This window comes from Mastacembelus armatus, chromosome 15 (assembly GCF_900324485.2).
Source record: "Mastacembelus armatus chromosome 15, fMasArm1.2, whole genome shotgun sequence".
NCBI classification, from domain to species: Eukaryota; Metazoa; Chordata; class Actinopteri; order Synbranchiformes; family Mastacembelidae; genus Mastacembelus; species Mastacembelus armatus.
In genome coordinates this window covers 16,964,037-16,986,235 of record NC_046647.1, presented here as the reverse complement: position 1 = coordinate 16,986,235, position 22,199 = coordinate 16,964,037, and the positions used below count along the sequence as shown (strand labels likewise).

Here is a 22,199-nt window from a genome sequence, read left to right as displayed (position 1 = left end):
CATTTGAGGTGGACACATAATCAGTATCAGTATTTAAATGTATGTTCTGCAAACTGATGTTAATCAAACCCATAAAACTAAACATCCTGAGGTTTCCAAAACTGGCAAAACCTATTAATTAGCCTATGTCACTAGATGCAAATTTGCTTTTGAATAGTTCTCTATGGAACAGTTAATAGAGTCACTTCAATATTTCATTTGCATCATCTGTAATGGTTGTTCCTGTATTGTGAACAGGCAAATGACAAAAAATAGAACAGAAGTGGTATCATTATATTTTTTTATTCACTGTACAAATAAAGAGTAGTACATAATTCCAACAATAACAGGCAAATATACTTTGTCACAAGTAGAAAATTTGGTTTATTTATGGTACGTACAGTGGGCAAAAACATTCTTTGAAAAAATGTGCCATTTTTAAGGCAAGATGTTAACACTGTAAAAAATGTTACTCTGTAAAAGAGGAAGTGTGACAAATACCACAGCAGTATCATTAAAGACACTATCCAAAGTTTGGATGTTGTTTTAGAGCAAAGTATTTGTTTGGGTGCTGAAAAGTTATATCGTAATAACATTGCTGAAAGGTACCGTTTTTACTCAACGAATAAGGGATTTTAGTTCTTCAAATTTCCCTTTAAAACAGACAACAGACCCACAACCATGACTGGACAAAAATATTTAAGGTCTAATTTATTTCCATAATTAATTTTTGAACAGGTGTGCAACCTTCATAAGGTATTTGGGCTAGAGTCCTGACATATGTTTCAGCAATATCACACAGCACAAAAGATAAATGCACCTCTTACATAGGCCATTTTGCACTTATCTGAAGGAGAGGGGGACTTTTTATATCTGAGAATAATTCCACCTTTTCAGAGTGGGACATCTGGTTCTATCTTTCAGTCCAGGGATATCTATATGAAGAGGCTTAATGAATTCTGAGACTGCTTCACTACTTAACCATAGCTATACACCACATTTCACCAGAGAACCTTTCATTAATCCTTATTACAAGCCCTTTGGACAGTTGGAGGCCACGGTTGTGCAGCATCCTAAAGCATAACACATCTGAGCTGTGTTCACACAGTTCCACTCTGCTATGTTAAACAGGGACAGTACAACAGAGCATTTACAGTCCTGGTGTTGGCCTTAGATACTGCAGTTCATGGATTAGTAAGACTACTACTCACTTACCATAAATAAAGAAAACCTTACTCTAAAATAGACAAAGAAATATCCAAATTAAACTCCACTCCCTGCAGAATGAATCAGAGTTACCAACAGAAGTTGGACCATAAGCCCTACAACCTTGCCTGTAGAGAAACCTAGGGTTTCAAATAAAGCTTTCAAAACGCCAAAGACTAATAATCAGTAGCACATGATAAATAAGAGTATACAGTAAATTATTTTGTAATTACTGCTTTTACACACTGCTCATGCAGACTTGCTTTGGTGTCCTACTACTGCCAAAAGAGACCATCTTCTTCCTTCTTCCTACCTGTTTGATGTTATGGTAAAAAAGCATTGCACACGTAGCCAAGTCGCTGGATGTGGCTAATAGTTGATGAAGATACGTCAAACTTAAAAACGTTTCACACAATTTATGAAGATGTCTACAACTCTTTAAAGTCAATATTAGTCTCAGGAAGAAGTGTAACTTATAAACAGAAGCATGGTAATCACCAGCTCAACACTGAAATATTTCTATAACTGCTGCTAAGGTCTGTGTTGGTTCACCACGTCTGCATCAGCTAAGAGTTTGTAGCTAGGGTGGGCTCAGCCACTTTTGTGACTGCCATCACCTGTGCGCTGAATGCGAGCCATTATCATTTCCTTCGACACCCTCCTACAGTCCTTGGCCCAACCCAGGAAACACATCAGATTTATAAAGGCAGTGGTCAAATTGAGCTTGCAGCCAAACTCACTTGTGGAGTAGTCAAAGGGGAATGTGTGATGGTAGTTGTGGAAGCCCTCCCCTGAAACAAAAAAAGAAAAAAAAACTGAATTAATGTCTTTAAGTTCTCAGCAACAGGGCAACAAACATGAAGATGGGGATGATAATTCTACCCTCAATCACATCAGATTGTACAGAGTCACAAGGAGCTAATGGCAGCATGTGATGCTAAGTGGAGACAATGGAGATGTATTGTTTTAGCTAAAGGCTAACTAACATAACATGCTGCATAAATCTTTGCCATTGTAATGATGCTGTTTGGTTGTGATGGCAGTAAAGACACACAAAACAAACAGCTGCAATATTTAGTACTTTAAAGAATGGCTTTAGTGAAGCTGCAAACACAGGAAACATGTTGTAACCAATTTAAATAATATTTGAGACATAGAAGAAGGTGAAAACTTCAGAACATATTATTTTATAGCTGATCTTTCCATTTGCTCTCTGAATTTTGTGAGACCAGTCAATCGGGTACAAGCACGGTAGATAAGATGAGGAGGACAATGTTAATTCTGGTAACACTGTATGACAGTACAGTTTAAAGTGAAGAAAGGTCAGCAAACATTTCGGTGCAATCATTAATTGGGGAATTTAGTGCTGTTTTGCAGCCATCAATGCTCAGTGGTGTCTGTAATCTTTCAACCTTCATGGTGTCAGCCACCACAGATAAAGCTTTAACTCATGTGAAACAATGATATTGAAAATAACATCAGTGTTCAACTGTAACTAAAAAAGCTCAATTGCTGAACATCTCTGAATTTCAAAGCTAAACCAACACATCCAGGACAAACCAAACATCAGTGGATTAGCACATGATCCCATTACAGACACCAGTGAGTTTTGACAGTTTCCTGACTGTGGTTGACTCGACAAGACAAGCTTTCAACAAAAGGGATAACAATATCATCACCACAAAACACACTATTGTACAACAATATTTATGTAGTCACAACACCGTATAAACATTACTGCATAACAAAAAAAATTTGGATAATATACATGGTATTTCTTTACCTATGGCGCCGAAAGCAACCAGTGAGTTTTCCCTTGGGTTAATGGACTTGTCATAAGGCCTATTACCCCACATGTGTGCAGCACTGTTGACCAGCCAAGAGGCATTGAGCACCAGTGTGTATCTCAGCAGCCCAGGAACGAAGTATGCCACAGCCAAGGACTCCCCCCAAAAGAAGAAGGGCACCACCGTGGGCACAACAAAGCAAAGGAGCACCACAGAGAGCTTGTAGTGCCTAAAATAAAAGGGGAAAAAATTTATTCTTACTTAATCCAGTTTTGTCCTAAATCAATCAGAGGTGATTCTTTAAATAACGCAAACAGACTTTAGATTATACTGAAAAATCTTTTTTTTGTTTGATATCAAAACTGCAAGTCATGAAATACATCACATAGGCTAATGTCATACAAAATTATTGCCAAAACAACATCAAAATCTGTACTGCGGTCACACTACAGGGTGCTATAAAGGCCAAATATTTCATCATTTTTTATGAGGGTAATTCTAAACATATCGAGATGATTATCACCAGACATTTTTAGTTTCTGTGCACAGCTGACAGGGTCTTTTGATTGGTTTGCTTTGACAAATGTTAATCCCCTTTGCTTGAGAGCTGACTTGAAAATCTGGGAATGTTTCCAGAAAAGAAGAAATGTTGACAAATGATCAGTCAGTGGACTCTGTGAGGACACGCTGCGATTCAGTCACTACAAGAATCCCTTGTCGTTACATCTGTCACTAACTGTTATCGTGGCTCAGACTGCAATGTCCTGTACTGCAGCAAAGTTACTTTTACCGACAAGACATAAAGATATGAAGAAACCCTTCAAATACATGTAGATGCAACCACTTTAATGATGCATGCAGTGGTGTGCCAAAGCAAGAGGCAGTGGGACATTCCCATCTCATTTGACGTAATAAAGATATGAAGGCAGAGGCGATAAGACAAGATTGTAGTCTAATGTCTCATATGTTGAGGATAGATTACATTTAGATTTTGCAAATGAGTTCAAGACCAAAGTCTAGGCAGCATTTCATTTCCCCTAGAAACATATCTGCTAAAACAAAATACCCACACAACAAACAAGATTGTTGTGAAACAACAATGAGCCTGATTAAATAGCCTGTGGCGACTGCAGCAGATTAGATGTGGATTCCCATTACGTCTCACTGGGAGCTGTTTAGTCGGCTCCTCTGAGCGATGTTTTCTCACCGTCTCTGGAACATGACCACTTTATCTGCCTTCAGGTCTGACAGGTCCAGTTTCTGGCCCTTTGCAATGACATCGGGATGTTTGCGCACCAGCAGCCATCCAATGTGGGAAAAGAAGAAACCCCGCATGGCATTGTGGGGGTCTGCGTCCGTCTCGGTGTACTTGTGGTGGACACGGTGGTCCCTCGACCACTCATATATGTCATTCTGCACACACAGAGCACATTTATTTGTAAAACACACCTCTGACACTTTTTCTGGAGATGACTATTGAGTATTAAGAGGGCTTGTATCAGTTTTACCTGAAAGGCCATTGAGTTGGCGAGAGCAAGGAAGACTCGCAGGGGGAATGAGGCCTTGTAGGATCTGTGACTCCATAATCTGTGAACACCAGCAGTCACACCGAGACCACTGATGAGGTAGCACACTGCAGCTGTGGACAGGGCAGACATCTTAGGGAAACTGTCCTAACTACACTGAGATTAATTTTACACCTGTTGAGAGCAGGGTCACTGGCACACCGTGTTCTTTCCATTACACTCAGGCCTTTTTGTTCTGAGAAAAATCATGTGTGTGTGGAGATGGCGCGGTTGGAGCGTGCAGGTCTGCCCTCACACTTCTGTTGTTCCAAAACTGCTGAATGTATTTCTATGTGAAGCCCAGACAAGACGGCCCAGGATTTGAGAACCGGGGGCTTCTGACTGGCAAAGAGCATTCTGTTGTGGTGTCAGGGAGCTCACAATGGGATGTCTGTGAAAATGTTGATTGTGCTTTGTCTTCCCCAGTGAAATAACATGCAGCTCAGCATTGCAAAGAGAGGGGGAAATTTTGCAGTGCCAGAGTGGAAACAAAGTTGAGACTGTTCAGGAATTTGAGTCATGACTCAATCCTCTACATATATATATTATTCAGCAAACAGTGCAGTTAGGAACACTGACATCAAAATATCCATCCATCCATTATCTGTACCTGCTTACTCCTTAACCAGGGTCACAGGGATCTGCTGGAGCCTATCCCAGCTCTCTTTGGGTGAAAGTACACCCTGGACAGATCACTAGTCCATCACAGGGCCACATAGAGACCAACAACCACACACACACACTCACACTCACACTCACTCCTATGGGCAAATTACTGTCATCAATCAACCTGACATATGTTTTTGGACTGTGGGAGGAAACTGGAGAACCTGGAGAAAACCCACGCAAGCACAGGGAGAACGTGCAAACTCCACACAGAAAGGTCCTTGATATAGTTTTCAAACCAGGAATCTTTTTGCTGTGAGGCAACACTGCTAACCACTAATCCACTTATCCAACACATACCAACAAGCAAATACTGTACATTCAGCCCCAGGTTTGGAACAAAATAGAGATGGATGCCTATATAGATGTGTATAACTAAAAGGACAAGGTCAGGGTGAGGAACACTACATGATCACACCATCAGCACGATCTGCTCCCTGCCTGTGGCCTGCAGGGAGGGAAAACAATAATATGCCAGCTAATGCTGGCTGTGTTGACTAAATACTTACACCAGGCAAGAGTTAAACTCGACGCATAGGGAATGAGAGTCAATCCATAAAGAGCACCCATATGTAGGAGGGACATCAGGATGATATTCCTCCACACCAGTATCATCGGGGGTTTGGGACCATCTTTCTCTTTGTAGGTGTGGTCAAAGACATCCTCCACCGTCGATGTTTCTGCCATGACGTGTCCGTTTTGTTGCTTGCCGGTGTCACCGGCGGGATGACTCCTGGTTTCCGTCTCGGTCATTTTGCTGAATGGTGGTTTCTGTAACAGCGATGTGCGTCAGCGGGGAAAAAGAGAGATGATGCTCAGTTCAGTGCGCTCAGCGGGAGACAGAAGCATATAGAGAGGGAGGAAAACGACGGCTGGCTCTGCAGCTGCAGCTGCATCGACAAGTGGCTGTGGACAAACCAGTCTAAGGTTTTAAAGTCAAAACTGTAGAACATCTATCTCCACTGGCACCTCATATATCCCAGTGATAACATGTTACACTGCTTTTTCAGCGTGATATGCCAAAATAACATAAAACCCGTTCACATTTAACAAGCTTGTGCCAGTTCAGTGTTTTTGAATCTTTGCTTAAAAATACCAAGTAGCCCAAATGAGCTACTTGTCTATTTGTTGGCAGTGGAGCAGGAGGGTAATAAACATTTGCTGAAGGCAACTTGAGTGATTCAATGATTTGATAGCGCTTAAGCTTATTGCAAAGTTCAGGTTGAGCAGGCTGACAAAAAGAAAAAGCTTTTGAGAATGATGCCTGGCAATTATTAATCAATACTGTAAATTCTACTTTTAAAGAGAGCCCCTTCTCATGTCTAAACATATAGGAACAGACTATTACAATAAAATCCATTTGATTGAAAATATCACACTACATAATCTGATGGTACAGAAGTTGGATATTTTCAAGCATAAAAACTAGGCTACTAATATTAGTCAATCAATTAAAATGCTAAAACGGATCAATGGTTTATCAGTGTAGTCCATTTATAATATTAGATTATGTAGCCTACATAAGCAAATATGTAAAATTGCAGGATTATCTGCAGCCATAGCTGCATAGATTAAATAGCCTACAGCAGAGGTGGGCACTTAGACCACAGCCCTGCTTTTCCAGCCATCCATGCCCTACCACTGCTGATTACCTGGATCAGGTGTGTTCTGCCAATCAGAAGCTGGAAGGTTCCCAATTCATTTTCTCTTCCCCCACTTCCACTTTCTGACACGGTATGTTCCAGCTTGTGATTGGCTGAACACACCTGATCCAGGTAATCAGCGGTGGGTAGTGCAGGGATAGTTGGAAAACAAGCAGGACAGTGGCCCTGGAACGTGGATTGCCTCGATTGGTCTAGAGGAAACTGCAAAAATACTGCCGAAGAAGAGGGAAAACATTAAATATGAAGATGACCAGAGTAAAGGCACAAGGTAAGAATATTTGAAGGCAATAATTGGACCTGAAAGAGTACAACATATAATAAGTTTTAATGGTAAAACAGTCCCCCAAGTTGATGAGGACCTGTTTAAAAGAAAAGTGGACTGGACCAACTGTTATTGCCTGTTTGCTAAAAACTGCTCCAATGTACCTGGATTAAGCCAATAATCCACTTGTATTAAATAAACCACATACATAAGATTAGACCTAGGAAATAGCATATATAAGCAGCAGACAAACGTTACAATGGCCTATGACAGAATCAGACCCCGGTGGATCAGCACTGACACGCGGTTTACCGACAGCCTGCAGCGGCGTATGGCTCGTCCTACACCGGAGATATGCGGCAGTGACGTTTTGAAAGCATCTACTTTTTCCACAAATAAACATCCGCGTTAAAGCATCATGTCTCTGTTGAGACATCCATTCACATTCGTTGGATTTAAATGGCTGCTTACCCTGGTTAAGCATATACTCACCGTGAGCTCTCAGTCCGCTGTTCCCTACTGAAGGTACCAGAGACTCAGTGGATCGGACGCATGTGATGCACTAGGTTGAGATGAGGGAATAAAGATGCGGTGCGATCTGTGAGAACCTCTCATCACTTATGCCGAGGTCGTTTTAAAGCAGCTGGTGGACATTGATGACACCGGCTCTTAATATCCCATTGGTTGTTTGCTTAACTGGTGTTTTGCTATCACCATCAGACAGTGATATCATAAATCCAAGGAGGTTACACAATCTTCCAAATAAACTGTGTGTTTATAGAACAGTGACCCTGTAATACGGCGAAACACTGCAGGAGTGTAGCTGACACCATGATGTTATGCAGCAGAGGCAGTCAACATGGGGTCACTGGGAAATTTGCATTCATATGACTGTGACCTTTACATCCACCCAATGCCACTCAAATGGCATTCTTTCCCAAGTACAAGTACAGACACTGGGAAAATTTCCTGCAATTTCCGTACATTTTTCCAATAGAATACTTTAAAAAGATTTTAACAAACTTACAGAAAAATAGTGAATTCGTATGAAAATATGCAGCTATGATGTAATCATTATATTTATCGAACAATTTAGAAGGGAATAAAATATGACACTGCAATTTATGACCCAAGGAACTGGCAGTGCTGTGGGAGTAAAAATAAAAGTTAATTTCCCCATCGAACTGCTAACCTAGGAACAGGATGACCACATTATCTGCAATCCAAGGCTACCTTCTTGTTGTTGCAATGTATGACCTAAGATAAACGGTGGGTACGCATCCTGTACACTCATCACGTTATGACCTCTAGTGAACTGAAATGACTGTGCGATAGCTGTTTTAAATACGTTTCCAGAGGATGAAGCCAAAGAAATTGCAACAACACCCTCTGCTGCACAAACACAGTTACTGCAGGGCAGGCAAACAAGCTATACAACTTGAGTTGGACACATTATGAGAAGCTAATGTTTATATAATAAGGTGTGTGAGTAACAGACCAAATATTGAATCACAAAAGAATAACAGTTTAATAAATTATTAAAATAATGATTTGTTGTTTCCTATTGTGGTTGGTTTCAAACATGTCCATCTAATTTAGCATACATGATTATTCGTCTCCCTGTTAGCCTTTGGCAGAAACCAGCATTCCTGGTGAAGGGTTAAAGTTCAGCTTCGATCAAGGAATATTTGCTACCTCTCAAAAAGCAGCACCAATTCACAGTGAGGAGTGTGTGGGAACATGTCCACAGGCACAGCCAGAGATGGAGAAAACGCCTCTCCTATGAGTTTTTTCTGCTGGTCGGGTTCACAGCAAAGCTCAATGAAGTTTCTCATAGCTTCTCCATCTGGTTTACAGGAAACATAAACCAGTCGGCGGATAGAAGTTTGGTTTCGTAACGCCTGGACAACTCTGTGGTGCAGGCCAGCTCGTGCAGGGTTTACCACAGCTGTAAGGCCTCTACTTGTGTAGCTCAACTGAGATATAAAGCCAGGAAGCACCACTTCAGCTTTCCCAGACATAAACTCACAGTTTAGTACATTGTTGACAGCTGCATTGTATCTAGCATCGTCCACTGCCTGCTCTATGAGCTCTATACCTATAACTCTGTCCACTCTGGAGGAAACAGTAATGCCGATGACACCTGTTCCACAGCACACATCTAGAAGAGTGCCACCAACTTTTGTTCTTCCTCCACCTTCCTCAGTGCTTGGGGCGCACAGGTGCCTCACTGTACCATAGAGCACCTCAGCAGCTGCCTGGTTCACCTGGAAAAAGGCATCAGCAGATATGCGGAACTTGAAGCCCAGCACCTGTAAATGACAAAAGAGCACAGGAAAATGGGGATCATACAGTCATACGTAGGTTTTGTGTTGCCTGCTCTCCTCTATTTTCATCACAAATTCAATATTTATAGGGATGGTCCACCAATCAACCAATGTATTAGTCATGTCAAACTTCATACCAACTTTAAAAGTAGAGGTCATTTTGTACCATTAATACTATCACTCATAATAATCAGCTAATTTGGGCACAAAAATGTTACTATCTTTCTCCAAAATGATGTTGCTTAATGCAAGAATTAAATTAAACAACAAAATAAAAGTATCACCATCTTTTTAAAAAATCAAAACGAGTACCTCAACATGTTCGGCTGCATTCAGACAAAAGATTGAAGTGCGATGCTTGGCTGTTTTCAGGTGGTGTGCATGTTGTGTGAGGTACCTCAGAGTACCCCGAGTGTGTATATTACCTCCTCGTACATGTGTGGCTGACCATACAGGAGCTGGTAGGGGGATTCCTCATGAGTGCAGCGAGTCATGGTGCTCTCCTGGAAGTACAGCGAGTCCAGCTGACAGACTGATCCAGGACCACATGTAAAATAATCCAACAGTTCAGCCTTATGGACTGCCACCTCTTCTGGAGTGAGCGTCTGTGGATGAAAGTACACTACAGCCATGGTGTGGCCCTCTGTGTTAGTCCTCACTGTGACCTCTCTCCAGTGACCCCCAGTATGGAACAGCAGGCACGGCTCCAGGGAAGAGAGGCGGATGAAGTCCTGGTAGCATCTGGCTACCAGTTTGTGCTTCTCGGGCATGTTCAGCAGGTGGTCTGCATTAACACAGACAATTTTTCCCTCCCTGCCTGTGCCCACATATAATCCGACTGTTTTAGGATTCCCATCGATTCCTCTATTGACAGAAAACATAGACTTGTTGCGGTAGCCGTCCCTAACTGGTGATGGCAGAATAGGCAGGACAGGGAAACTGAGGTTATTCAAGACAGGTGATGAGGGCTGGGATTGGAAGGCACCTGAAAGATGTCCACAGAGCTGAGACAGTATCCTTTCCTGATGCTTTTGCTTGAGCTCAAGCTGCTCATCATAACTCAGCCTCCACAGAGGGGTGACCACATCCGCCAACCTTTCCTCCCAGGACACATGATCAGTTCTGGGATATTTCTTGGTACCTTTTCTCCACCATGTGTTTGATGGTGGTTTCCAACGATCGGCTAAAGTAACGTTAGTGTGATTAGACGAAAACAACAGACAGGTTTTACTCATAGAATCAAAAGTCTTGCGTTTGGAAAATAGGCCCGACCTGCTGCACGTAGCTGCCAAAGCCATTCTGGAAGAAGTAGATGCTGTTGCTACTGCAGGTAAAATGAATGTTTGGCGTTAATGAAGCACATGCTGAATGTTCAATTCGTCTGTTATGGCGTATTAATCACGAGCCAGAGACGATCCTAACGTCATCAGTCTGCGTCCAGGGGCAAGTAAACATTTCCGCTGTGTCGCGATGGATTCAAACAAGGACGAAGCTGAGCGGTGCATTAAAATAGCCCTAAATGCGGTCAGCAACAACCAGCCGGACAAAGCCAGGAGGTTTCTGGAGAAGGCACAGCGTCTGTTTCCGACAGATCAGGCTAAAAGTACGTCGAGTAAACGTGTTTTAGCTGCGATTTTTTGGGGGGGACTATCAGGCCGTTGCTGTGAAGCCGAAGCAGCTAACTTTAGCATAGCCGCCTCACCGTTACACCAGCTGCTCCTAGCTGATACTGGTATTTGTAGTTTTTCCGCCCCTGACAGCAATTTCCGAGATTTATTTGATTATTTATCGTCCAAAGTTGGTGCTTGCTTATTCGCAGCTACCCTCGGTGGCCGCTACAATGCTAATCATTAGCGCTCCGTGCTAGCGACATAAATAGCTAATCGGGAAACGCAGACGCAGTTCTCTTCGTTGACTAAAGTGTCTCCGCTTTCTTGGTTTCCAGATTTATTGGAGTCGTTAGCGCAGAATGGAAAGCCTCCAGATGAGAATGGCACTCCCGTGAACGGAGAGGGCCCCAGGATGAGGCACCGCAATCCCGCAGAGGAGACGTCCGCACAGGGGGCCGCAGACACGGCCAAATCGTACACCACAGAGCAGCTAGATGCTGTCAAAAGGTCGGTGCTCATTTAGATCTGTTCTTTAGTTTCAGCTGCAGCAGTCAGCAAGTTCATTTTACTTCTGCCTATAATAGGAAAATCCATCATAGATAATAAATACAAATGATTGTTGAGTGTATATTTTTATGGTGGGGGTTATCAAACCTTTTAAATTCAATATAAATTTGCCTTCAGTGAAGTAACAGTATTTAGGAAGTGGCACGTCAAGTGCACAAAATGATCAGTCTTTTTCTTTTTGAGTCAGTCTGCGTGATTACATTTACCAGCATTAGGTGTCACATTAATATCTTAGGAGATCTATCTGTTTCATGTGTTGTGTTACCACTGCTTTTTTTCTTCTTCTTCTTCACAATCTGCACTTTATCTTTGGTGGCTGTTGTTCATTCACTGCAGGATTAAGAGCTGTAAAGATTACTACCAAATTCTGGGGGTTGAAAAGACCGCCTCTGAGGAAGATCTTAAAAAGGCTTACAGAAAGCTGGCTCTGAAATTTCACCCAGATAAAAATCACGCACCCGGTGCCACAGAGGCGTTTAAAGGTAAACTGAAAGTCATCTCCTCAGATGTCCTATGGAGGACATGTTTCAGTGTAGGCTTACAAAGTGTATTTTGAGTTTTTTTTATTTTTTGTGTGTATGTGTGTGTGTTTTTCAGCTATTGGTAATGCTTATGCTGTACTGAGTAATGCTGAGAAACGAAGGCAGTATGATCAGTATGGAGAGGAGCGATCACACCCAAGCAGACACAGACACCATCGTGATTTCGAAGCAGACATCTCACCTGAGGACCTCTTCAACATGTTCTTTGGTGGAGGCTTCCCGTCAAGTAAGCAGTCAGAATACTGTTGTACTTTGGTACACTGCTATCAAGGCCTAAGAGCATTTTGGTTTTCACATTGAAGTAACATGTTGACACACTTGAGTAACCCACTGGATATGAGAGCGAGCCAGTAATCTTTACTGTTTTACATAACCCGAGTGTTACCTCAGTAAGAGGGCATTGTATATATTGCAGTCCTCCTGCCACAGTAACCTTTATTTACTTAAATTCTTTGTAGGTAATGTACATGTTTACAGAAATGGAAGAATGCACTTTGCACATCATAATAGACAAGAACGACGAGAACAACAGAGAGATGTAAGCCATGCTTCAATCACACTTCAGCTTTATTACAAATTGAATATGCAATAGACAGAAATTCCATTTTTCTTTCTCTCTGGACAGGGAGGTCTGGCTTTGTTTGTCCAGCTGATGCCCATCTTAATCCTCATCATTGTTTCTGCACTCAGCCAGATGATGGTCACCCAGCCTCCCTACAGCCTTAGCTATCGCGCGTAAGTGGTTAAAAGCTTTCTAAAGAGCTTTCTAATGTTATGTGAAAATGTCTCCATATCTGTCTGACTCTGTTGATATATTTTGTAAACATCAGATCAGCTGGACATATTCACAAAAGGCATACGTCAAGCCTGAAGGTGCCTTTTTATGTTGGAGACCGTTTCAATGAAGAATATACTGGGAATAACCTGAAGAATGTTGAGAGAAGTGTAGAAGACGACTACATCTCCAACCTCAGAAACAACTGTTGGAAGGAGAAGCAGCAGAGTAAGTTTACAGCAGTGCTGGATATAAAAATGACTAACTCAAAATAATGAACAAGTCACATCACATTTTTACAATGTTGAGATAAGACTTCAGTTTTTGCATGTTCTTACTTTCTTCTTCTTGAAATGTAGTCACACATTTTTAGCTCCTTACAATAGCTTGCAAATAAGTGCTTTAACACTTGTATGATTTTATGTTTATAGTAGTTGACTGATATATTCCTTCTCATGTACCTACAGAGGAAGGTTTACTGTATCGTGCTCGTTATTTTGGGGATTCTGATTTGTACCAAAGGGCACAGAGAATGGGGACCCCCAGCTGCTCCAGACTATCTGAGATACAAGTTATTTTGGATGGCTAGAAACCACTTGCACACACATGGGTAAGTTTCCACTAACATTACAGTGATAACGCAGTGTAAGTGATATGGTATATGGTATGGGAACTGCCCAGACTTAAGTTTTTTTTTTTTTAATCCCACTATCAACACAGAACACACATTATTCATGTTGAGGTTTTTTTTGGGGGGGGGGGGAGTTATGTCTAACCTTCCAGGCTGCCTTTGCTGTTCATTTGCATCCATTACAGAGGGCATTTAGTGAGCCTTATTTTTATCTGTTAACTTACAGATGCATGGCTGTGTAGTTGACACCTGATATTCAAGAGTCAGCTGTGTTTTCTCAGGTGTCAGTGTTACTGCACCAAGTGTTTTTAAAATGGGTCTCGCTTACATCTGATGTCTTGATTACATTAGTAATGGCAACAAATGATTGATTGGTGTTAAAGTTTGTATGGATTTTATTTTGGCTGTACAAAATAAAATGTAGTAATCAAAAGTTCATCCTACGTAAAGTGACAGCTACATAACTTTCAGTGAGTCTTATATTTTTTCCCCCATAGGTTCATCGGTACTTGAATCTAATTTGAAGAAATCGGTTGGAGCCCACTCACATTGGAACATATTTCTGCAGCAAACCAAGAGAATCAAAAATGCCTTACATGGAGAGGGCAGCAGACCTCATCAGGGAACCTATCTGCAACTTGGTGTAGGTTGACTTCCTGTAGAACTGCCAGATTTGAGTTGACTGCTGACGTTTTCTTACTCTAGTGTCTTCAGAATGTTGAGAGTCCGCTGTGCATCACAGTCGAAAGTAAAAGAGCGTAATTATGTGTTTGAATTGTAACAAAGCTGCTAAGATTAGCTTCCACTGTCCCAATCTTTTTGTTTTTCTTAAACATTTTGAGAAGCCTCATAACCTTCTCATAGACACGTCTGAGCCACTCACACGGAAAGTGCATCATTTTTATAGTTCTTACCAATGTAAATATTCATTTCACTTTTAACAATGCAGGGTTTATTGGAGTTAATGTCATGTACCATAATATTATGATGTGGATTTGCTTGTAGACTGTTGAATCATAAGTATTGAAAATGACTGTACAAATAAAAGTAAAACATATTTATTAAATTAACAAGCTAAAATTGTATAAAGGTTTCTTTGAATTAAATTTGTCCAATGATTGAGTGCATATTTTGTGTTAAGGAGCCACACTCTCTTGCACTCCTATGTACTTCTACAAGTTGGTCTGTGTACCTCAAACCCATACTATATACTACTTCTGAGAATACTTCTGAGTCTATAGCCTGCTCGCAGTGGAACAACAAACTGCCACATGCTGTATGCACAGTATGCATATTAAATACGTTGGTTTTTAGTGCCCTTTGAATGGATACTGTTTTCCCTCAGTGAAATGCAGAGGAAATTAAGGAGTTTCTCACAGTTGGAAGACGTTAAAATAAATTGTGGGTGATGGTGAGGCCAGAAAGCTCTTGGAAAATAAAGAATATTAAAGTTTAGGAAAAACATTTTGTTTACTTGTTTTAATGTTCCAAAGTCACTGTTTGATGTTGCCATACTGTAAGTTTATGTTTATTTGAAATGGAAAAGTATGTTCCTGGTTTTAATACAACAGTATACTATTGTAATTATGTTGTATTACTATAAAGTTAGAAGGAAATTCACAAAAATGTAAGAAAAATAATTTATTTCTTCATGTGTAAAGTGTTACAAAAACCCAAGTTTCAGGGGCTCACATTTAACTATAACATTTAACATAAGCCATTCCCTTGAGGGTGTGTGACTTTACATTCACAGGAAAGAACCTGACTCATGTTCAAACATGAGTCTTCACTGCTGAGGCACCTGGAGCCAGGTGAGTAGCTGCCATGGGACATCAGTTGTTTCCAGGGAAACCTTGAATACACATGTAATATACCAGCGGAGAATATCTTGTCATTTCCATTTGACATATATGCTAAAGTGACATAATACTGTCCTTAACCCAGCAGCCTCTTTTCACAGTACACATGAGTTCAGAGGAGGTCTTCTTCAGGAGCACTCCTCTATCAGCAGCTCCCCTGAACAATACAGTTTCCTCTTGACCGCCCTGAAGCTTCTACTCAGCCTCAGAGAGTTTTGGTGTCTAATGGATGTCGCTGAAGTCTGTGGGGATGGGTTACTTTTAAAGAGTTTCTGAACTTTAGGCCAGAGTCCACCGCACTCAAGCCTCAGCACCAGGGTCACATGAAAGGTCGGAACCAGGGTGGCGTCCACGGCTATTTGGTCCACAGTGCATAAGGAGTCCTGGTCCCCCCTGTCTACACACAGGTCGATAAGTGCTCCTCTGAGCCCGCAAGGCTCACAGGCAGCCAGGTGGAGCAGCTCCTGGCTGATATGGTGTAGTAGACAGTCAGGTAAGATGAGTTTGGAGCAGCCCAAGGTGTGAGATGCTTTGTTGAGACTTTGTGTGATGGTTTCTGCAACTTCTGTGGCTAAGGTCTCCTCCAGGGGATAACAAAAGAAATCGCTGTCTGACTCTGACAGGGACATGTCTGCCACAGATCCTAAAACAAAGAAGACAAAATTGTAGAGGTTAAAATCTTGTCTGAGAGAACAGTGTAGTTCACCCTTTACTGAGTAAATAAATAAAACACAGATCACTAGTAAAAGCCTCTATCTCTCTAAACCTCTTTGTCAATTAATTTACTTTGTTTTTCCCAAAACAACTGAAAAAAAAAAAAAAAACATGAACTAAAATTCTTCCTGGTGACTATGTGCATCAACACAAAGACAACTGGTCCTCCTCAGACAAAAGCAGGCAAAAGAACTCACCGGTTTCACTCCTGCAGCATTGTTCTGCTGCGGCCCTGGGATTCATTCCCTTCAGCTCAGTCAGTCTCTGCAGCAGGGTGCTCCAGGACAGCCGCTTTGAAGCCCTGTCCTCCGCTGGAGAAGGAGGAAAACTGCCGTCCAGAGAATGATTGTAAGAAAGAGGCATCTTTACGAACAAAAAAAGGATCCGGTTGTAGAAAAAAAATGTAATGGTGTCCTCAAACAGTGGGTCCCCCCTGCTCCTGTGCCAGACCAGCTGGAAAACACAACTCCCAACAATGGGACAAAGCGTTAAATAGCCGAGCCTGGACGCCCCGCCCCTTATCTTTTTTTAACCAATGAGGTGTCAGCTCACGTCCTCAACGTCCTACCCTGCCTGGTAACGCCTGTGGTCCTTTGATGAGTCAAAGGCCACAACCCCCAACCCTGCAGGCGCCCGACCCCCACCCAAACCTGCACCCAACTTTATGTCTCTCTCAGACACTTTAACCATGAAATATGACATTTCCCTGCCAAAGCGAGAGGCCAGTCAGTACACAGCCCAGCACAAAACGGCACAAAACAATAACAAAGATACACACCCTCGGGTTTTCTAGAGGCAAATACATGTTGAAAGACGTTTGGAGGATTCTGTCAGAGGCGGGACTGGCAGGCACGCAGCGCACGTAGGCCTCGTTATTCATGAATGCTGACCATGAATCCTGGAAGCATCCTGAGCAGGATCCACTTCATAAATGTTTACAAAGTGTCTGCTCACTATCTTAGCAGAGACCAACAAGCCACACATAACTGAGCTCCACATACAGCGGATTTAATGATATTGAGATCATACATAATTACCTGTTATCACATATGTTATCATATATACTGTCTTCCCCCTTTGAATAAAGTTCAAGACTTCTTTGTTAAAAGGCTGCTAAGTGTGTGTTTTCGAGAATTTGGGATGTTTTTAATAATTTTAACATCAGTTTTATTATTATCACAGAATCTGGTTTGCATGGATTTGGAGAAGTATCCTGAATGTCCCACTTTCAGAGTCAAACTCTTCTCCCACCCCCCAAACAAGCCTCCACTACAGGATCGATATTAAACATCATCGTCTCGTCATGAGCTGGTGTGTTTTTTCCTCCACATATTTAAGATACCACTGCGTGTTTCTCGCATTTCTAAAATATTTCAAATTAAATTTTATAGCATTTTATATATTTGATTATATATATATTATATAGCATTTTATATTTCTTTGCATTTTAAGCTTGACAGCTTGGCAGACATGGTGTAGGTATATTGATATTTATTTAATTGTTTCTGGTCAAACCACTAAAGCCTACGTGCTCTAACTTTCCACATGTAATTAACAAAACTGGTTTGTGCTGGTAAAAGTGTTTTTCTTTTCAGGATGTGTGTCAGGGATTGTGCAATACGTGGCTTTCCCGGCTGATGGCGTCACTGCATTACCTTTAGATAAATAGAAGTAGCTTTAGCCAGTGTGTTTACATGTAATCCTCTCCAGGCCACAGTGCACATACTGTTTTGGATTAAATGTGCAACAGAACACGCAGTCCTACACGGTCACAGCTGTTTTTGTTTTACTTATTTCAGACATCTTTAATGTGTCTCTGTTGTCATTTAACAAAGCTGGAGCTTCTAAACTACACTGTTTAAGGCTGAAACTGTATTTGTGCCATGTCATGGAAAAAAAGGAAATAAAGTGTGACAGGAAAAGTGTTTTACAATTCAAACAGACCTGAGAGAGCTGTTAGGCCAGCCAGCCTCTGGCTATGTATCTCATGTATAATAAATCTACTAGAAAATAGGTTGTTAAGAATGGATTTTTTTTTTTTTTTTCTGGAAGAACTTGCTTTAATCTGAGGAGCAGTTCACATCCACTTTAAAGAACTATTTGTTTTAGAAACCAATGTGAAAATAACCAGAGCAATTATGAGGCACTTAAGTGGAGAATGCAATATATTTACACCTGAATTAGCTCAGACACCACATTGTTCCCCAGACCCTGTTGAATATTCTGGGGGTAAAAAGGTCCCTGGGTTGTGTTTGCCAGGCTGTAGTTAGGAGCATGGTCAATTTCAGATTGAGAGGGCTGAAATCATTTGTTTAAGTTACAGCATTATGGTTTTAAATGCGTCATGTTTTTTTTTTTTAACTTTACATGAAAACCAAGGTGGTGTTGGCCACTTTGACACCATGATTCCAACAAAATAAGTGTTATTGTATATGAAAGGGTACATTTTCCAGCATGCAGCCCCTGAGCCCAGTGTTTATCTGGTAACCTTTTGGCTCTGAGTACAGGACTTTCTGTTTGGCGTCATCTGCCTGCGTCACCTGAAGTCAGAGCTGGGATAGCGTTGCATTTAGGCTTTGATTTATTGCTGAAGGAAGCAGAAACAGACCTGCAATCTCAAGGGGGGTAGTGAAAATTGTGATGTTTGGCAAGTTTTGCTGAGACAAGGTCTTCTTTATCATTAACACTTTACACTCCAATTCCAAATAGCCAACACTTTATATTTCCTTAATAGAAAGTAAGACTCTTCTTTTTATCTGAACTTGAATTAGAAATAAAGTCTGTGGGGAATATGGGCAGTCACAAAAAAATGACTTCATTAGCAAAGATTTTTATTTTATGAAGTGTAGTTAAACTGAAACAGCCCAGTAAAGCAACATTTACCAAACATTTACCACTAATTTTATATTGCAAAAATTAGGTCACACTGGTCAGATGAGTGCATGAAAACTCGAGAGTGACATTGTGGAGATGATTGTGTTTTTAAAAAGACATAACTTTAATAGTTTGACTTCATTTAAAGAAAGTTAGCGAGAGTTCAGTACAGCTTACATAAAATCTGTAAACACAATTAAACAAGCTTCACAATAACATTACATATATGAAAGTGCATTTTAGGACAATCATATACTGTACTTAAATTTTATATGCAGTTCTTATTTGTAGTTGTATAACTATTATTATTAAAGCTGTTTAATGTGCTTTGTTTCTGTCAGCCACACACTCTGACCACTGAATGCAAATTTGTGTCCCCCAGTAAAATGTATTACCATGCACTACCAAGATGACATAAAATACCCAATACCCTTAAAACGTATGCAGTTTTCAGTGTATGCCTGTGAAGGAACCTTACTGTTGGTATTGACTCAATGTCATTAGACAGACAAGCTGCACTGCTAAGTTAAAAAAGTGCAGCAGTAAGAAAATCAGTGCATATCTGATGAACTGTGGCCATATGATGTCAGGCAGAGAAAAGGATCCTGATCATTATTCATAAGTACTGTTATCGTGAGCGAAGCTTCTTCTCATTTTAGAACTATGTGTATTATTTAGCAATGGTGCCAATGATGTGCTTTTTGTGTTTTCAATTCAATTTGGGTTTTGAAATAACCAAGACATGGTGAGCTGTTCTGGCTGCTTGTTGCATCCCAAATCCTTCTGCATATTAACCTGGATAGCTTCCATCCAGACATTGCAGAGGTAATGGGCCCCAAATTGATTGTAGCATTTTTATGAAGATAATATTTTTGAGGTTTGATAATTTTTATGAAATGTAGAATTGTAAGTAAATTAATCACGATAGATATAAAAATTTAGCTTCTAATTTCAGCAAATGTTCACAGTGGATTTACACTCTGTAAGTGGACCATAGATACAGACATCTATTCTTGATGTCTGTGTGTTTTGTTAAAGAGCTTTACATGTCTTGGTCCTGCCACCATTCCCATTATGCTAATTATATTCCCTGCCTTTGCTTCACAGTGTCAGACATGGGAAAACAACATATACATGATTGACAGGGAAGTGTACTTTCCCACCATTCTTAAGGAGATTACCTGAAACCCCCGATGGCTCTGCGACTCTAGGATTACCCAGCCGTTTTTTCCTTTACTGGATTCAGTCGACACAAACGTTGGAGTGTCATATTCTGCCCACATCTCTCTGGATCCCAGCTCTGTGACTATCACATCACACTTGTCTGTGGGTTCATGACCAGGCCTCTACCTGACTTCCAGTGCTGCAGGTCCAAGCTTTTCCCCAAATATTTGCCTCCATGTTAACCATCCTGCCGTTTTGTTTCATTTGACTCGTGCTCTCTGAGAATGATTCAAAGTGACTGCAGCAGGTACAGACAAAAACGAGTGCACTTGCTAACTGTATCAATGCATGACAATTAAGACATGCTCTGTTGCTTTCAGACACTGATTATATCACATTTTAATTTCTGTAGCATCCTCTGAAGTGATAAAATAAAGATAGCTTCACTTAATCCAGCATTGCAATTACAAGCTGTCATTCAATGTGTTTCTCTGCAGACTAGCTGAGGCTGCAGTATGGAGAGATACAGCAGACAAGGTAGATAACAGTCAGATACTGTATCTGTGGCACAATGCGAAGGGTGTACTTCAGAGCAATGTATCAGGAAATGCTGCCATTATCTGTGTGCAGTCTGAACAGAACAGAACAACAACTTAATCCAGATCCACACACCTCCTCTTTGTAATGTAGCTGAACCAGTCCAATACTGAGACAGAGTGATAGCATACACCTCATTTTTCCAGCTGTATCAGCTCTTACCATCCACTTTAAACTATTTTTCATTGAAAAACAGCAGCTGCTTCCAGTCATCAAACAACTTCATGATAAGACCTCTAGAGATGCTGTCAGAGGTGTCTGTGACCAAACTCATTGAAAACCCTGGCGGGAGTACAAAACATATTCCTTTCTAAGATTTTAAAGCAAGCCTCGCCTTTCTAACCAATCAAAGACAGGGGTGGGCACTCAAGACTGTCAATCAAAATGTTTCTGGTCATCTACCTCTCAGCTGCTGTATATTGTTGCTTTGGTAAACAGAGAGACTGGCAGGCTCCCAGTTCCTGCATTAGCTGAGACTGTGGGTTTATCTCATTATCCACACTTGCAGTATTAACAAGTAGCCAAATGCCCACTTGTGTGACATTTTTCTGGTAATTAACTCCATTGCTCAAGTGTGTGTTAGGACTGTAAAGATGTGGAGGTTTATCAAAGCTTTTGGCTAACAGACAAAAGAAAATGCTGCATGTTGTATGGAGAAATGGTGTAATACTAATAATATCTGCTCTGATATTTAGAATTTTTAACTAAAACAAATCCAACTAAAGTAAAGCAAAAAACAATACACGGTTATATCTATTTGTTTTTTATGTAAGTTATGTAGTTTTTACTGAGTAATTAAACATAAAAAACAAAACGAAAACATGTTTAATGACAAATTAATTTAATGACAAAAATTTTGATTTTAGTGTTGTCCAGCAGAGGTCAGCATAGTACTGCCAAAACGAAATATAAAGCTTTTAATTATTTATGAAGTTGTTAGAGCGTGATTTCTCTTTTTTGAGAGGAAGACACATCGTTGGTGCCAGTAAAAAACAGTCTGCTGTCTAATGTGTTGTGGGTGAGGCCATGGGTGGTGTTCATCATCATTGATGGCAGCCATGACAATCAGCCTTTCACATGTAAACACTTTCCTGTGGATACTACTACAGACTGTATGTTTGTTTACATTTATATTGTCTGTCATTTTAAGAGATGGATTGTGCGGCAGGATACTCTACAGTCACACTTTTATTTTGAAGTGTTTCTTAATTTTTGTTCCTCTCCTTTGTGTTTCCATTGTTACTGTTATTAGCTCTGATTAGTTTCAAGAGGACTCATCTTATTCTGGTTAGTGTTTACATAAGTGTTCACCTTGTGTTTCTGTTTAATGCACGTTGTCCTTTCCTCTTGCTGATTAATAAATTCACCAGACCATCTAGTCTCAACTCGTTGGTTCCCTGCCTGTATTTG

At 40.8% G+C, this 22,199-nt stretch overlaps 4 protein-coding genes across 4 annotated transcripts; 1 reads left to right on the top strand and 3 right to left on the bottom strand.

The window, feature by feature from the left end:
* Positions 1–263: 263 nt before the first annotated feature.
* scdb (stearoyl-CoA desaturase b) lies at positions 264–7,959 on the bottom strand. The gene is made up of 6 exons (XM_026310102.1): positions 7,622–7,959; positions 5,713–5,974; positions 4,481–4,611; positions 4,180–4,385; positions 2,969–3,201; positions 264–1,976 (listed from the first exon to the last, which is right to left on the bottom strand). The coding sequence occupies exons 2-6, from the start codon at positions 5,954–5,956 to the stop codon at positions 1,777–1,779; spliced, it is 1,014 nt and encodes a 337-aa protein (XP_026165887.1). The 5' UTR covers positions 5,957–5,974; positions 7,622–7,959; the 3' UTR covers positions 264–1,776.
* A 461-nt stretch (positions 7,960–8,420) lies between these two features.
* On the bottom strand, positions 8,421–10,837 carry trmt2b (tRNA methyltransferase 2B). Its single transcript, XM_026309552.1, has 2 exons — positions 9,882–10,837; positions 8,421–9,441 (listed from the first exon to the last, which is right to left on the bottom strand). The coding sequence occupies exons 1-2, from the start codon at positions 10,752–10,754 to the stop codon at positions 8,821–8,823; spliced, it is 1,494 nt and encodes a 497-aa protein (XP_026165337.1). The 5' UTR covers positions 10,755–10,837; the 3' UTR covers positions 8,421–8,820.
* A 62-nt stretch (positions 10,838–10,899) lies between these two features.
* Positions 10,900–15,045, top strand: dnajb12a (DnaJ heat shock protein family (Hsp40) member B12a). Its single transcript, XM_026309935.1, has 9 exons — positions 10,900–11,059; positions 11,402–11,573; positions 11,970–12,115; positions 12,231–12,401; positions 12,634–12,713; positions 12,801–12,910; positions 13,006–13,178; positions 13,418–13,560; positions 14,079–15,045. The coding sequence occupies exons 1-8, from the start codon at positions 10,927–10,929 to the stop codon at positions 13,537–13,539; spliced, it is 1,107 nt and encodes a 368-aa protein (XP_026165720.1). The 5' UTR covers positions 10,900–10,926; the 3' UTR covers positions 13,540–13,560; positions 14,079–15,045.
* Positions 15,046–15,207: 162 nt separating this feature from the next.
* Positions 15,208–17,034, bottom strand: LOC113132008 (DNA damage-inducible transcript 4 protein-like). Its single transcript, XM_026309804.1, has 3 exons — positions 16,933–17,034; positions 16,352–16,676; positions 15,208–16,083 (listed from the first exon to the last, which is right to left on the bottom strand). Exons 1-3 carry the CDS (start codon positions 17,032–17,034, stop codon positions 15,569–15,571), a joined length of 942 nt encoding a protein of 313 aa, XP_026165589.1. The 3' UTR covers positions 15,208–15,568.
* Positions 17,035–22,199: the final 5,165 nt, after the last annotated feature.

Bases quoted from the DNA above. Each gene is read 5' to 3' on its own strand.
- scdb (XM_026310102.1), bottom strand. From the start codon at position 5,956: ATGACCGAGACGGAAACCAGGAGTCATCCCGCCGGTGACACCGGCAAG. The intron at 4,612-5,712 runs GTAAGTATTTAG...CCCTGTCCACAG, and splicing joins GAGTTTAACTCTTGCCTGGT to CTGCAGTGTGCTACCTCATC. The intron at 4,386-4,480 runs GTAAAACTGATA...CTGTGTGTGCAG, and splicing joins CCAACTCAATGGCCTTTCAG to AATGACATATATGAGTGGTC.
- trmt2b (XM_026309552.1), bottom strand. From the start codon at position 10,754: ATGGCTTTGGCAGCTACGTGCAGCAGGTCGGGCCTATTTTCCAAACGC. The intron at 9,442-9,881 runs GTAATATACACA...TGTCATTTACAG, and splicing joins AGCCACACATGTACGAGGAG to GTGCTGGGCTTCAAGTTCCG.
- dnajb12a (XM_026309935.1), top strand. From the start codon at position 10,927: ATGGATTCAAACAAGGACGAAGCTGAGCGGTGCATTAAAATAGCCCTA. The intron at 11,060-11,401 runs GTACGTCGAGTA...CTTGGTTTCCAG, and splicing joins TCCGACAGATCAGGCTAAAA to ATTTATTGGAGTCGTTAGCG. The intron at 12,116-12,230 runs GTAAACTGAAAG...TGTGTTTTTCAG, and splicing joins TGCCACAGAGGCGTTTAAAG to CTATTGGTAATGCTTATGCT.
- LOC113132008 (XM_026309804.1), bottom strand. From the start codon at position 17,034: ATGAATAACGAGGCCTACGTGCGCTGCGTGCCTGCCAGTCCCGCCTCT. The intron at 16,677-16,932 runs GTGTGTATCTTT...GGTTAAAAAAAG, and splicing joins TGCCTCTAGAAAACCCGAGG to ATAAGGGGCGGGGCGTCCAG. The intron at 16,084-16,351 runs GTGAGTTCTTTT...TCTTTGTTTTAG, and splicing joins ATGCTGCAGGAGTGAAACCG to GATCTGTGGCAGACATGTCC.